The sequence below is a fragment of the Gymnogyps californianus genome, chromosome 29 (assembly GCF_018139145.2).
Source record: "Gymnogyps californianus isolate 813 chromosome 29, ASM1813914v2, whole genome shotgun sequence".
Classification (NCBI taxonomy): domain Eukaryota; kingdom Metazoa; phylum Chordata; class Aves; order Accipitriformes; family Cathartidae; genus Gymnogyps; species Gymnogyps californianus.
The window spans coordinates 510,923-524,720 of record NC_059499.1 but is presented as its reverse complement, the minus strand read 5'-3'; the positions used below and the strand labels follow the sequence as shown (position 1 = coordinate 524,720).

General features: G+C 60.2%; 3 protein-coding genes across 6 annotated transcripts in view; 1 reads left to right on the top strand and 2 right to left on the bottom strand.

The window, feature by feature from the left end:
* The window catches only part of SMG5 (SMG5 nonsense mediated mRNA decay factor), a 32,764-nt gene extending 28,223 nt beyond the window's left edge, over positions 1-4,541 (bottom strand). For all 4 annotated transcript variants that reach the window (XM_050912261.1, XM_050912262.1, XM_050912264.1 and 1 more), the window contains exon 1: positions 4,465-4,541. In XM_050912261.1, the coding sequence (XP_050768218.1) occupies positions 4,465-4,541 (77 nt within the window). The remainder of the gene's footprint in view (positions 1-4,464) is intronic.
* A 2,239-nt stretch (positions 4,542-6,780) lies between these two features.
* TMEM79 (transmembrane protein 79) lies at positions 6,781-8,494 on the top strand. Its single transcript, XM_050912420.1, is given in 4 exon segments — positions 6,781-7,129; positions 7,132-7,512; positions 7,778-7,991; positions 8,285-8,494. Coding segments are annotated over 4 exon segments (1,149 nt in total). The 3' UTR covers positions 8,490-8,494.
* A 1,265-nt stretch (positions 8,495-9,759) lies between these two features.
* On the bottom strand, positions 9,760-13,537 carry GLMP (glycosylated lysosomal membrane protein). The gene is made up of 6 exons (XM_050912331.1): positions 13,481-13,537; positions 12,542-12,799; positions 12,031-12,213; positions 11,653-11,871; positions 11,168-11,445; positions 9,760-10,828 (listed from the first exon to the last, which is right to left on the bottom strand). Exons 2-6 carry the CDS (start codon positions 12,791-12,793, stop codon positions 10,660-10,662), a joined length of 1,101 nt encoding a protein of 366 aa, XP_050768288.1. The 5' UTR covers positions 12,794-12,799; positions 13,481-13,537; the 3' UTR covers positions 9,760-10,659.
* Positions 13,538-13,798: the final 261 nt, after the last annotated feature.

The following is a 13,798-nucleotide window of genomic DNA, read 5'->3' as shown; positions in this document are numbered from 1 at the left end:
GCCCTCAGCGCGGGATGTCACACGTGCAGGTGTGAACCCATGTGTCCAAATCCTCACGTACAAGTTAACTGTATTTGAAGGCTCAACACCGACTCCTTCTCCTGCCGCTTATTCAATTCAGATTCCTTTATGGGCGCATGGTCCAGGTTCTCTCACTGCTCAGTAGCTCACATGCCCAACAAGCCTCTATTTTATTTATATCTTAAAAAAAGGGTCACAAAACCTCATCTAAGAATCCTCCCGAGTTCAGCAGTGACAGAAATGCATCTCAATACTGTGCAGCATGACACCCATGAAACGACAGGAATTACTCAAAAAGCAGTTGCCAGAACCCCCTTTCCAAGCTGCAAGCAAACAGACAGCTATTTGGCTGCCAACAGTATCAGTGGGTAAGAAATGTGATCAAGCAGTTAAGGAAAGCCTACTCACACGCACGAGGACTCAAGTGCCTGCCAAATGTGAAGTACAGAAAAGTTTCCTTCCAGAAACTATCTGAGCAGGGACACTGGAGGGTATTTCACCTTCCCCTCGAGCACAGGGTGGGAGGCATCCCGGAGGGCATCTCCCATACAACCCTGTTTCCTACAACAGTCAGGGACAAGCACATGAAGACACGGGTTGCTTCTGCTACTTTTTACGGGTTCATAAAGAAACAGAGTTGGTGACTTGAAAGCAGCAAGGTCTATCTTTTAGGATGTGAGCTCCTGAGCCGTAAGGCAGAGGGCAGACCCCCGCTAAAACGTCTTCTTATCAGCACGAGCTCCATGGTGCTGCTGGAATAGGCAAAAGCAGGAGTAAAGAAGAATCTGTGACAGCCAGTGATGACCTGCGAGGATCCTATGTCCGCAGAGGTGAGGAAAGGGGACACAGTAAGGACAAAAAGGTGCAGGAGCCAGACTCACTTCAAAAATGTTAGGAAACATCAACACAGGCACTATAGACCATGCACGGATTAAAATGCAATTTAGCATTTGTGCCTTGGGTGGCTTGAGACCATGGGCAGAATTTTACTTAGCAGTTAAGAGGCCAAATTTTGTCCCAGTACCCATTTTTATACCTGCTGGGTTTAAACGTTGCTTTCAGACAGCACATCAGAACCACAGAGGAGGCATATCAGATGCCAGTCTATTAAAAGAACCAAGTACAGCACATCATGCCAAGCAGGGTGGAAATGGTCCAACGCGAAGTCCTCTTCAGCCATGCAGACACCATCTATCACTTTCCTTCTGTGTCATTAACATTCTGGAATGGGGCAAGATGGCAGGGAGGATTATTTGTCCTCTCTATATTTCTTTATTTAATACATCACGAAGAGCCACAGTCTCTGAGGAGTAAGACATTTCTCAGGGAAAAGAACTGCAGCCATTCATTTGTATTCTGGCATGTGTCAGTACACAAATAATACTGCCCAGAACAAGGCTGGCAGACAAGAATAGTAACGCAAAGCCAATGAGCTAACGGTTACCCAGAATCTGGAAAAGAAATCTGTAAAATAAATCCGGTCACCCTACGCTAAAACATACATTGTAAAACAGCACCCAGGATAATCCAGTTGCCACGTTCTGAGGTGAAACCTGGGGATTATCAATCCAGTAAGACTTAAATGGAAAAAGATCAAAGACCATCCTACGAACAGCGATGGGCAACCTCATCTCCAAAAGGACACTCCAATGGCCAACCTACTTGCCAAGCACTGTGGAGACCTGAGCTCAACTCCCCCTGCTCTCACAAGCAGACACAAAGCTGATCCCATGTGAGCACAGTTTACAGCTGGGACCGGGACATTCAAACATCTGTGATTCAAAGGCACTGTTTAATCCGATGGCCAAAAGTTTCCAGAGACAGTCAGCCATCACACAAAGTACAACGTGCTTCTTAGAGGACAGGGAGTTACCGCTTCATCTAACTGAACTTCAGGCTGAAATAGAGAAGAATTGACAACAGACTGTTAAGGTAGAAAGCTTGCTAGGAGAGCTATCAGCTATGTAGCAAGAAAATGGGTGGCCACTGCAGATAGTATAAATCCTGCACTAAAATCACAACACTTACTTCCAGCTAAAAGAAAAGCCATCTCTACAGGAGCGTGGTTTTCTTCTGCTGCTGTAAAAATGCTATAAAGCAACCACACACCTTACTCTGCCATCAAAATTTAAACAGAAAACAACCGCTTCCTTGCCTTGATGACCAATCCCACGTCTGGCCAAGGGACGTTCACTTGTGAGCTCCAGCAGCAGAGTGAGGTACTGCTTGTCAGGTGAGCTAAGAAGCACACACATTCCTAGTCCACTGTGACCACAAAGTAAAACGCATCTCAAACCATGATGAAGGTGGTTTAAACAAAATGCATTCTATTTTGCAAGCAGGACCACATACATCCTCTCCTACCCTGTCCACCACATCTCAGGTGGCAGTGAGCAAGGTGTTACGCTGCACTAGCTCAACTACTAGCAGATGTGGGAAGCCACCTCTAAGATCAAATGGGGTATCTCAGTGTGACAGCAGATACAGAGCTCCACAGCCCTGGAGGCGCTTCCAGCACGACAACGCAGCCCACACCTCGGGTAATCCAAGCCATTGTGTTTTACCGCTGACCTTGCAATAAGAAAAAGAAATGCATCTCATGTAACTTCAAAGTGCAGGGAACGTGCTTGTACGAAGCGCATCGTGGAAACAAACAAATTCTAGTAACTACCACTCGAACCTGCTATTACTGCTTTGGACTTCTGGGCAAGGATCTTGTCAGATTTCTCAGAGGGAGGCAAGCCTTGCCCTGTTTTAGAAGAGGGCAGTGAGGTTCCACGAGACGAAAGGATATGCCCAATGTCACCGAGCAAGTCAGCAAGACAAAAAGAAAATGGACCCCAACATAAAATCCATCTCTTGCCTTCATCATTTCGCTCATCTTCGAAACCACGCTGCTGAAACTCCGCTACGAGTCTGCTTTACTGATGGAGAAACTGAGACAGAAGGGGACATTTTGTGGGCCACACTCACAAAACAAGTCATCAGCAGAGCAGAGGCCAGGCACCTCAGCGCTGACAGCGCGGCACCTCATCCCTGCTGCGTTGAGCTGACCAAGGCCATCAGTATTTCCTGAATCTTGTCTTCTGACGCTATTTCCAATGCACAGTGCAGAGACGTTAAGTGAGAGTGGAGTCCCAGGGAGTATTTTATTGAGAAGATCTGCAGCTAGAGCAGTCTTGCCCTCCATACAGCAGGAAAGTACCCTGGCTTAAGCTCCTGCTCATCACATCCTCTTCTCCAGCACTTCCCATGTAATCCCTGTCTACTGCCAATGCCAGGGACCCCCTCGCCAGCCCCACTCTCCCTGGATGTCCCCCACATCTTGCCCTTATCCCACTGCATCCCCACACCTCCTTCCCCCTCAGCCCCCATCATCTCCTACCCCACCTCCCTGAATCCCACGTAACTCCCTCCACCCCCCACGTCCTGACCCACCTCCCTGGCTGCCCCGTGCCCCCTTTCCCCTGATCCCCTTCTTACTCTCCCACCTGCCTTCTTCCCTCCATCTCTCCGTTGTTCTCCCATCTTGCCTGGATCTCCCACAGCTCCTTCCCTCAGCAGCCTTTGTTTTGACTCATCTCCCCTGGATCCCCCATACCCCTTTTTCACCAGCGCCGCCCCCCACCCCGTGTATTGCTCATCTCCTCTGGATCCCACACAATCCCCTTCCCCCTATTCCCTTCCACCCAGTCTTCCCTAAATTTCTCCTTTGCCCTAAGCACTGCGCACTTCCCCTGGATTCCCCCCATTTTCTTCACCTCAATCTTCCCTAAATTCCACCATCCCCTTCCCCTGTTTCCCCCAATCTTCCCTAAATTCCACCATCACCTTCCCCCATCTTTCCTGAATATCCCTCCAATCCCCTTCGCCCTGGTTCCCCCCAGCCTCCCCTGGATTCCTCCCCTCTCCAGGTTCCCGTTCAATCTCCCCGGGATCCCCCTCCGCCCAGTTAATCCCCAGTCTTCCCTCGATTCTGCCATCTCCTTCCCCAGCCCCCCTAAATCTTCCTTGACTACTTCCCCCATCTCCTTCCCTTCAATCTTCCCTAAATCCCCCCAATCTCCTTCGCCCTGGTCCTCCCCCATCTCCTCTGGGTCTCCCCCCCCCCCAAATCCCCTTCACCCTTGTCATCCCCAATCTCCTCCGGATCCTCCCCATCTCCTTTCTTCCCTCCTGCTCTCCCTAAGCTCTCCGCGTTCCCCATCCCCCAGGCCCCCCCAGTCTCCCCCGGATCGCCCCCCAACCCCCTTCGCGCTGGCCCTCCCCAGCCTCCTCCAGACCCCGCCCCACCTCCTTTCTTCCCTCTGGTCCCCCCAGTTTCCCCTGGACCCCCTCATCTCCATTCCCCGGTCCCCTCATCCCCCCCTGACCCCCTTCATCTCCCCCCTGATCCCTCATCCTCCCCCCCGCCTTCCCCTCCCCCGATGCCCCTCTCCTCACCGGTACAGCCGCTTGGTGTGCAGCACCTTGGCCTCCGGCTCGCCGCTCTCGCCGGTGGCCCCACCGCCCTGGCTCATGGCTCCCGGCGAGGGCAAGGCCCGGCCCGGCCGGGCGCGGCCCACCGCCCCCTCAGCACCGGCCGCGCCGCCGCCGCCGCCGCCCCCGGCCCCGCTCGGCCGCCATGGCTGCGCGGCTGCCCCCTGCCCCGCGCCGCTCTCGCGAGACTTGCCGCGAGACTGCAGAGCGGCGGGCAAACATGGCGGCGGCGAGGCCGGCCTCAACTCGCGAGAGTTCACCCTCTCGCCGCACCAGCACTTACTGCTGGCAACATGGCGGGCCGCGCGGCGTCACCTCGCGAGAGCTCCCACGCACACACATGCGGCCGCCGCGCCAGCACTTAGTGCTGGCAAATATGGCGGCCGCGCCGGCGTCAGTCAACGAGCTTTAGTGGTCGCCCTGCGCGCCGGACAAGGGCAACGGGGCTGGCAGCCGGCGCCGGGCCTGAGGGCTGCTGCCCGTTCCCGCTCTGCCCTCCCTATGGCTGCCCCACGCCACGGGCCTGGCAGCAGCTGTGGGGCGGGCATCCCTCTGCCTTGGCGCCTCAGGGACCCCTGGGGGCTCAAACAGGGGCCACCCTCCATCGTTGTGGGGGCCATGAGCTGGCTGGGACGGTGGGAGGACTCCCTCCCCAGTGCCGGGAATCTCTTCATGCCGCCATGTAGCACGAAAGCCGGGTGCTGCTGGCTGGGGCGGGGGCTTCCCAAGGCCCCCATCCCTTTGGTGCTTCACCTCCTCAGCATGGCTGTGGCTCTCTCGCAGGAACAGCCCGGCCAGAGATCCAGGCCGGTCCTGTCTCTGCCATGGCAGACAAGCACTGGGGCTTCTCCTTCTCCACCAGGCCCTGGCCCTGCTGCCAGGCCCTCCCAGCGCAGAAACCCCCTGGCAGGGGGACGTGCTGCCCCTGTGCTTGCCCCTACGTGATGGCTGTCCCACGCCACGGAGGGACCCGCTGAGGACAACGTCCCCGGCGTGGGCTCGGGAGCCGGCACAGGGCTGAGGGGCCGCCCGCGGGCTCGGCGCCATGTCGGGCTCGGCTGCTGCGCCTGCCCCGTTCGGCCGGGCCCCACCTTAGCTGGTTAAACAGGTTTGAAGTCCAGACGGCGGAGAGACCGGGGAAGCGTTTCGCAGGCTCCCAGCGCTGCTGCCGCCGCTGCGCGGCCCCCAGCCCTATGGCCCCCCACCTCTCTCCAAGTAAGTCTCGCAGCGAGGGGAGCCCGGTGCCAGCTTCTTCCCGTGTCCCGTGGGGCGATGAGCGAGTGGGGCTGGGAGCGGGGAGACGGAGGTGTGCAAGACACGGGAAGCTGCTTTAGCCATGCTTCCTTGTTTGGACCTCAGATGAAGCCCCGTGCCACTCTGTGCCTCAGTTTCCCCGTGGCCAGGCCAAGGCTCTTTCTGGGGGTGCAGGGATGAAATGTGCCCAGACAGGAGACAAAGAGATTTTCGTTGCAGGAGGCTCCCATGCCCGCAGCCAGCAACACCTGGGACAGGCTGAGAGACAGCGATCCCCTGCTAAAAGGGGAAAAATGTGAGATCTCTGCCTGGATCTGCTGCTCCCCCGCAGCAAGTGGCACGCGGCAGCCTCCTGTGCCCGCCCCAGAGCGGTCTCAGCCACGAGAGGCAGCAAATCTGGCTCATCCTGGCTTTAGCTGTGGTTCCTACATGCGGCCTGGCCGGCTCTCCCCCGGTATCGGAGCTTGGCTGATGCTGGCACAGGACGGAGCCGCGTGTGGAGCCAGTTGCGTCGGCCAGGCAGCGTCCAGCTCCCCCGAGTCACAAGGCTCTTGCCCAGCCAGAAACTCTGGGATGTTTGGCCAGGTGGGGAAGGAATTCCCAGGCTGCCCACGTTTTGCAGCCAAACCCACACACCCGGGGCTCACCGGGTGCCCAGCTCTGGGCAATGGTGCCCACACGCATGGTACCATGTGCCCTGATCCCGCTGCCGTGGGCTGGGAGCACTGGCAGGGCACGAGAGCACGGGGACGCCGGGCTCTGCTTTCTCCTAATAGTGGAAGGGCAGGCAGGTGATGGGGACTCCAGGGGAGGCGGCTGCCAGTTCGCACCCCACATTGTAACTGGAGCTGTGTGCGTGACCCCAAACCTCTCATTTCTGCTGTTTTTTTGTCTGTCTCCTTTCTCCTGGCGCAGGGTGAAAGCGGAAAGGACGGGAACCTCGTCCCCTCCGGACACCCCAAAACGCAGGAGAGTTTCTTGCCAGTCCCCAGCTGCATCCCCAGCAGTACTGAGCCGGCCGCTCTCATGGCTGCCGCTGACCCCATCCTGCCCCCTGAGGAGGTGGCTTTGCTGGAGCTGGGGAAGGTGGCCCTGGCCACCCCCCTGGACAAGGTGCCACCAGCCCCAGGTGAACACCCGGGGGACCCTGATGCCACCCTGCCATGGGACCAGTGCCAGCACAGCGCCCGGGGCCAGCCGGAGCCCGCAGAGACGAAGAAGCGCTCAAGTCCTGAAGGGGGCCGGGAAGACCCCCAGGAGGTTGCTCTCGCCTGCCCCCCCGCTGAGGCCGAAGACGAGGAAGCTCCCGGGCTGCCCGTGATGGCGGCCCACGTCTTTGTGCCCATTGACCCACAGTGCATTGAGCGCACACCCGCAAGCAGAAGAAGCAACCCGCCCCACGGCCCCGGGAGGAGAGCAAGGGGGGCTACGTCCCCCACAGCGACAGACCCGACAGCCACCGCCAGAAGCAGGTCTTCCTTCCCATCGGCTCCTCGCGCTACAGGGACCCACTGGGCTTTGAGGGGCGAGTGGCCAAGCCGCCGACCGAGGGCCCGCGGTGCCCGTGCGCCAGGGACTGCGGCGTCGACAACCTCAAGGCCGTGGCTTCATTGGTGGGGGCCCTGCTCTTCTGCCCCTGCCTCGTCTACGGAGCTTACGTCTTCTTGCCTTTTGACGCCCCGCTGCTGCCCACCGTCAGCGCCCGCCTGGTCTACACGCTCCGCTGCGCCGCCTTTGCCACGTTCCCCATCGTTCTGGGTGAGCCACGGGGTTGGCGTACAAAGCCCTTCGCCCCCGCCCTGGGCTGCCTTCGCCCCAGGGGAGCGAGGGCTGTGGGGAGTGGGTGAGTAGAGCCGGGGCTGAGCTCTTTGCAGCTCCGTTGCTCCCAACCAGGAGCAGCAGACTGATTTTTTTTCTACCCTCTTCCCACCCCGTTGCATCTCTCTCTGGTCCTTCCCCAACCCTCCAGCCCCAATGCGGTTTCACTCGGCGCCTGCTCAGCCCCTCTCTCTCTGTTCCCCAGGGATGATCGTCAGCGGCATCTCCCGCCTCTGCTCCTCCGCACTGGAGCCCTTCGGGGAGCTGCAGCGGGAGGTGGAGATCCACCGCACCTACGTCTCCCAGTCTGTCCATCTCTTCATCCTCTACTTCTTCAACATGGCTGTGCTGGCCACCTACCTCCCACAGGAGGTCCTCAAGCTCATCCCCCTGCTCACGGGGCTTTTTGCCATCTCCCGGTAAGCGGCTCCTTTACCCAACCTGGGCTGCGGCAGCGCCCAGGGTGCAAACGGGGTCTGTTGGTGCTGGTAAACACCATGCCTTGGTGCAAACTCCCGCTCTGGCGCTGCCTCACCCAGCCAACAACAGCCGGGAAAGCCGGCACAGGGGAAGGGTTGCTCCATCCCTCATCCCGCTTCCCGCAGCGCCCGTGCCTGACAGATCCTCGCTGGGGTCAGAAGCCCTGAGCGAAGCTGGGTGCCGGCCCCAAGGCATCGCCCTCGCTGAGCCCGCACCTCTCTGCCGTCTCCAGGTTGACTTACTGGCTGTTGTACGCCATCGGGCGTTCCTTCCGCGCCTTCGGCTTCAGCATGACCTTCCTGCCCCTCCTGGCCATGCTACTCTGGAACCTTTACAGCATGTTCATCCTGGAACCCGAAAACCTCCTTGCTGTGGCAGCGCCAAAGCCCGAGGACCAGTCCAAGGACAGTGGAACCAAACTCCGGTACTGGGGGTGAGGGAGGCCCCGGGGGAGATGGGGTGCCTGGACCCCACGGTGCAGAGGGGTTGAGCCCTCCTCGCTGCCCTGCCCTGCGAGCCCTGAAGGCGGCGGGGTGCAGGCAGATCTGGCTGGGCCCCTGCTCCCTGCCGGGACCCGGCAAGGTTTTGCTGGGTGCCTGGGGTTGATAGAGCTAAGCTGTAAAACCCTCTGCACTGGGAATTTCCTGCAGGAGGGCGAACAGGGCCTGGAGCAAGACCCAGTGAGCCCTGTTCCATGAGGATGGGTTGGGGTGGGATTTGCCTAACTTCCTGCTGGAGCTGGCTTTGCCCAATAAAGCCCTTCACCAAGTGGCTCTGTTGGCTGGTTTGGGGAGGGTGGGTTAAAATTCCCCTAGGAATCGCTGCTGCTAGGACTCGTAGCTTCGCCTACGGAATGCCATCATCCAGCCCCAAAATGATGTTTCCAAGAGGGGGGGGGGGGGGGGGGAAAGATGTTTCCCCAAACTGCCCATCTCCCAGCGCCGCAACAGCACCCCAGCCCTGCGTCCTGCGCCTGGGTGCCTGCATGGCGGTGCGGCCAGTCCCGCCCAGCTCGTCCCTCTTCCTCTTCCTCCTGGTGGAGGTTCAGCACCTGGTTCACAAACCAGTCGGCCGGGTTAGGAGGGAGGGAGCCCTGCCCCAAGGAGGGATGCGGGGAGAAGCTGGGATGGATGAGACGGCACCAGGCTTGCCGCTGCCTAGGGCTGGGGACAGCCGATCCCCGCGCCCCCCAAGACGGGCACCCAGCCTGCACCCCTCAGGGCACTGGCCCCAGCTCGGCGTCCTTTGCAGACACGAAGGGTCCCCGGGGAGTCCAGACCCATGCAAGTCTGATTGTCTCAGTTCTCCGACTCTCAGGCGTAACCCAAACCAGTTACCAAATCCAGCAAATAAAGGGAAAGCCCCTCCGTCCCGAGATCCGCCAAGCGTTTGGCTTGTCCCGCCGCCCATCCCCGAAAGCTTTATCGTGGGAGCAGTCCACCCGCTGCAGCCCAGCCGAGCCAGAGAATGGGAACAGCCTGACCCCGTTCAGATGCACTTCTCAGCAGGGATATGGCCCACGGCCTGGGCTCACAGCTCACGCTGACCCCACGGCTCATAGACAAAACGCCTCCCTCCTCTCAGAGGCGTGTTTTCGTACCTTGGCTCCTGCTGAGCTCCAGCACCCTTTAATTCCTGCGAGGCCCGCGAGCTGCTCTCCTCGCGCTCGCCCGTAGCGCGGTGTTTCCACATGAAACTCCTCTTAGAAATCCACTTTATTTGGTCAAAGACAAGTCAGTGATGGAGAACACGAAAACCCAGCACGCCTCCAAGCGATGCGGTACCCCTGCAAACACCGAGCAGCCACGGACCACGCTTGCCCCATGGCTTCAAGCACCTGGATAGCACCTCCGAGCCAGCCCTGCAAGGGCCAGTGCCTGCAGTTAACCGAGAGCAAGGCCAGATCAGCTCTTTAGGGGCTGACAGGACGTACCTGAGCTCAAGCAGCCGCTGACAAAGCGGCACTGGCTTTCCCTCTTGTACCGGTAGCCCTCGCTGAGGCCAGCAGAGCAGAAAGTGCCTGTTGGGGACCGAGGAGGCCGTGAACCCCAGCTGGGTTGAGGGGAGGCTGTTCTGGGATGCCCCCAGCACAGCGAGAAGCAGCAAGGCACTCTGCACGCTGGTAGGAGCAGTACTGGTCCCCAGCCCCGTCCCGTAGCCCTGCTCCTGGGTCGGAGCCACCCAAGCAACCCTGGAGCGCTCTGGAAGCGGCACGGGACAGGGCACAGCCAGTCCCAACTGTTGCTTGGCTGCAGACATGACGACAGTGGTTTTATCCCTTGGGAGAAGGAGGATCTTTCCACGGCTCAAGGCAACCCTGACCAACTCCCCCCAGTCGCTTCCCTTGGCTGGATGGATCAGGAAAAAAAAAAAAAGAGAGGAAGAAGTGTAATCAGATGCAGGATCTGGGCAGTAGGAGGGAGCAGCAGAGGGATACGTGACGTGGGCAACTGCTGCAAATATTGCCCTGGTCCCCTCCGAGCCTGGACTGCAGGGATGGAGGGGAGGACAGAGAGGAGATTGCAGGCATTGGAGCCCCTGCAGCAGCCGTGGTCGTTCCCTGGTGACAAGAAGAATCCCAGAGGGTCTCTCCAGGGACCGTCCCCCTCAGTTGATGGGCTCGTACTCAGAGTAGCGTTTCCTCTGGGCAAAGAGGACGACGCAGCTGCCCACCAGGAGCATCACCATGGGGGTGCCCAGTGCCACGGCCATGATGGAGATGACGAGGGGGGAGAAGGTGTCCTTGGGGGGCTGCCCGAAGCCCAGCAGCGCCGACCTGCGGGAGGGGATGAGACGAATCAGCCATGGCGATGGGCATCAGCCGTGTCCCACGGGTGGAATATCTGGGGCTTTCTACCCCGGATTATTTGGGTCAGATCAAGATTTCTTGGCAGGATCCCACATGGGGCAGGAGAGGGTTTCCCAGACCGGGGGAGGAGTGAGGGAGTGCGTCAATAAACTGCAAAACTCCTTGCTACAGGATCATAGGAAAACACAGACTTTTGAAAGGAGATAGTTATTAAAGAGAGAAACCCTCTAACCTCGCAGTTCCCCAAACTGCAAGTTATTAGTGGCTTGGGAGAGCATAATTTCATGCACATCAGACTGCACTCACCAGCTAAGGTAGCGCTTCTCCTGGTAAACCTTTCCATCTTCTCCCCCAAAAGAGATATTGATGGCGCTGATGGTGTAGGTGCTGCCTACAGCCTCCCCGAAGTAGGCATGGACGATGCTGGACGCGGGCAGGGTCCAGTTGGCTGCTTGCAGGCCACGAGACCGGCACTGGATGCTGTCCTCGCGCCTGGGGGTCTGGGAGCCGTAGGCTGTCGCCTTCCACTGCAGGAAGCTGAGCGTGGAGCTGTCATTTTGGGACTCGGCTACCAGGGAGAGCGTCTGGTGGAGGGAGAGCAACGGGTGGTGAAGTGAGGGCAGGAGAGGGTCTTCATGCCAGGGTGAGCCATAGTGGGGAGCCACGGGTTGCCCAGGCTGCTTGTCCCACATCCCCCTCACCCCCAGATCCCCCTCAGCCCCAGATCCCCCTTGCCCTCGTTCCTGCAGCAGGGGACGTCCCCAAGCCCACGCCGCTCACCCCACGCTCACCTCGAAGATGGTGGGAGTGTACTCATCGTCGATGGAACGTGCCGAGCGCAACTTCTGCGCTACCTCTCTCTCCTCCACCGTGGCCACCTCCAGTACAAATCGGGAGCTGTTGCCCCGCGGAGCCACCCCAGCCAGGACAAACTCCACTTTAGAGCTGTTTGCCGTGTGCAGGAGGCTGGGCAGGGGCCCGTCACGGCCACCGGCCTCGTAGGCTGTCACCTGCAGGGGACACAGGTCAGAGGGACAGCACGATCACCGGCTGGGACACCAAGGAGCAAGGTTCCCTCTCCAGAAGGTGCTTTGGACGCGATATTCACTGCGTTCTGCCTATAGCATCCCAGCGCAGTATATACCCCCTCTCTGCCCCCGTGGACTTACCCGAAACGCCAGGCTGCCGTTGGAGAAGCTGCCGCTGGGGTCAGCGGCCGGGATGCCCGTGAACTCGGCCGTCAGGGCCGTGCGGTTCAGGGTGCGATTGATGCTGTCCCAGGAAAAGTCAGACAGGTCGTACGTGGGGTAGAAGAGCTCTTCCAGCGTTTTGGCCTCGCTGTACTCAAACACCTAGGGAGAAGGAAGGGGAGAGGGGTCGGGAGGCACGGGCAGGTGCCGTGGACGCCACTGCTTCGTGCTATGCTCCACGGGCAGCCGTGCACCGGGCTGCCGCTGCCACCGGGGAGAGGAAGGAGACCAAAACGGAGCTGCCTTGGCCAAACGTCTCAAGGCACCATCGCGGCTCAAGCCAGAGACAACCAGCGTAGGACGCACAAGGGGCCATTTCGCTGCAGCTGGGAAAGCTGCTGACCGACCTGCTCTGCCCCAAGCGACGCCCCGTGCCCCCCTCCACCACGGGGCAGCTCTCCCGGCGCAGGGTCACCTTCCTCAGCGGTACCTTGGTGAAGACAACGGCAGTGGAATAGACAACGCTGCTGGGAGGGTCGATCCAGACGGCGCCCGCAGGAGCGGGCGAGAGGAGCCGGGTCCAGTTGACGCACAGGGCGCTGCTCCTGCTGTCCGTGGCCACCAGCAGCACCGCGGGGGCCCCAATACTGCTCCAGATGTAGTGCAGGGTGTCGCTGGGCCCCACCGCCCGCACGTGAAGCAGGTTGACAGAGGAGTTGTTCCAACCAGGGTTGTACTGCATCGACACCTGCAGAGGAAGGAGAGGTCTCGGGGGGCACTCGGTCCTACCCTGCGCAGGACAATTCCAAACGCACGGCTTCCTGGCGGCAGGCAGCCCCGCTCTGGTTAGAGAAGGGCACGTGAGCTGCCTCGGCTTCCCTGCCAGCTTTGCAGGCGACGAAGCCGTGCCACGGCCCAAGCGTTGCTCAAGAAGCTTGGTCAGCATTTCACAGCCGGCTGTTTCGGAACGGCTTTCCGGCAGGGAGCCACTTCCCTGCCCGCAACCACGGTGCTCCCACGGGTTTCAGAACACAGCGGGGAGATGAGGGACTGAGGCGGGTGGCACCGGGATGCGTGGCAGCGGCGCAGGGTCCCCAGACAGGGGTGACCCACAGTGCCCTGGGCAGCAGCACGGAGGGAAGGGCCGGTTCCCCCCAGCTCCAGCCTGAACCCCGGCGGTGGGATGCGCTTGGTGCGGGGCAGGGAGACCCGAGGAAGCCGCTCTCCTCCCTAAACCCCGCGCGTTGGGCCCACAGGACCGGCATCATCGGGGCCGGGCGGGATCTCGGGAGGGCTCCAGCCCAGGCCCCCGGCTCCGAGCGGGCTCGGGCCTCCCAGGCTTCCCCCCGGGGCGTTGTGCGGGGTGCCACACGCGGGTCGAGCCCCGGCCCGGCCGCCCCGAGCCCCGGAGCCCCCCGGCCCCGCTCACCTGCCGGCCGCCCCCCGCCGCGCCCGCCGCCAGCACCAGAAGCAGTAGCAGCGGCGGCAGCAGCGAGCTCCCGGCCATGGCGCGACCCCACCCGCTCACGTGAGCGCCCCGAGACCCGCCCCCTTAAAGGCGCCGCGCGGGGGGGGGGGGGGAATCTCTTAAAGGAGCCGCCGCCCTTCAGAGAGTTTGGGGGTGGAGAGCAGATCGTGTCATGTCCGCCTTTACATCACCCTCCCCCCCGACGGGCATGAAACGCACAGACAGAGCGAAATGTCGTGGTTTATTTTTGAGGCAAACCAGCAGGAGACGTTACAGTCC

Coding starts and splice junctions, on each gene's coding strand:
- GLMP (XM_050912331.1), bottom strand. CDS start 12,793: ATGCAGTACAACCCTGGTTGGAACAACTCCTCTGTCAACCTGCTTCAC. Junction 11,872..12,030: donor ACGGCAGCCTGGCGTTTCGG/GTAAGTCCACGG, acceptor TGTCCCCTGCAG/GTGACAGCCTACGAGGCCGG. Junction 11,446..11,652: donor ACACTCCCACCATCTTCGAG/GTGAGCGTGGGG, acceptor TCCCTCCACCAG/ACGCTCTCCCTGGTAGCCGA.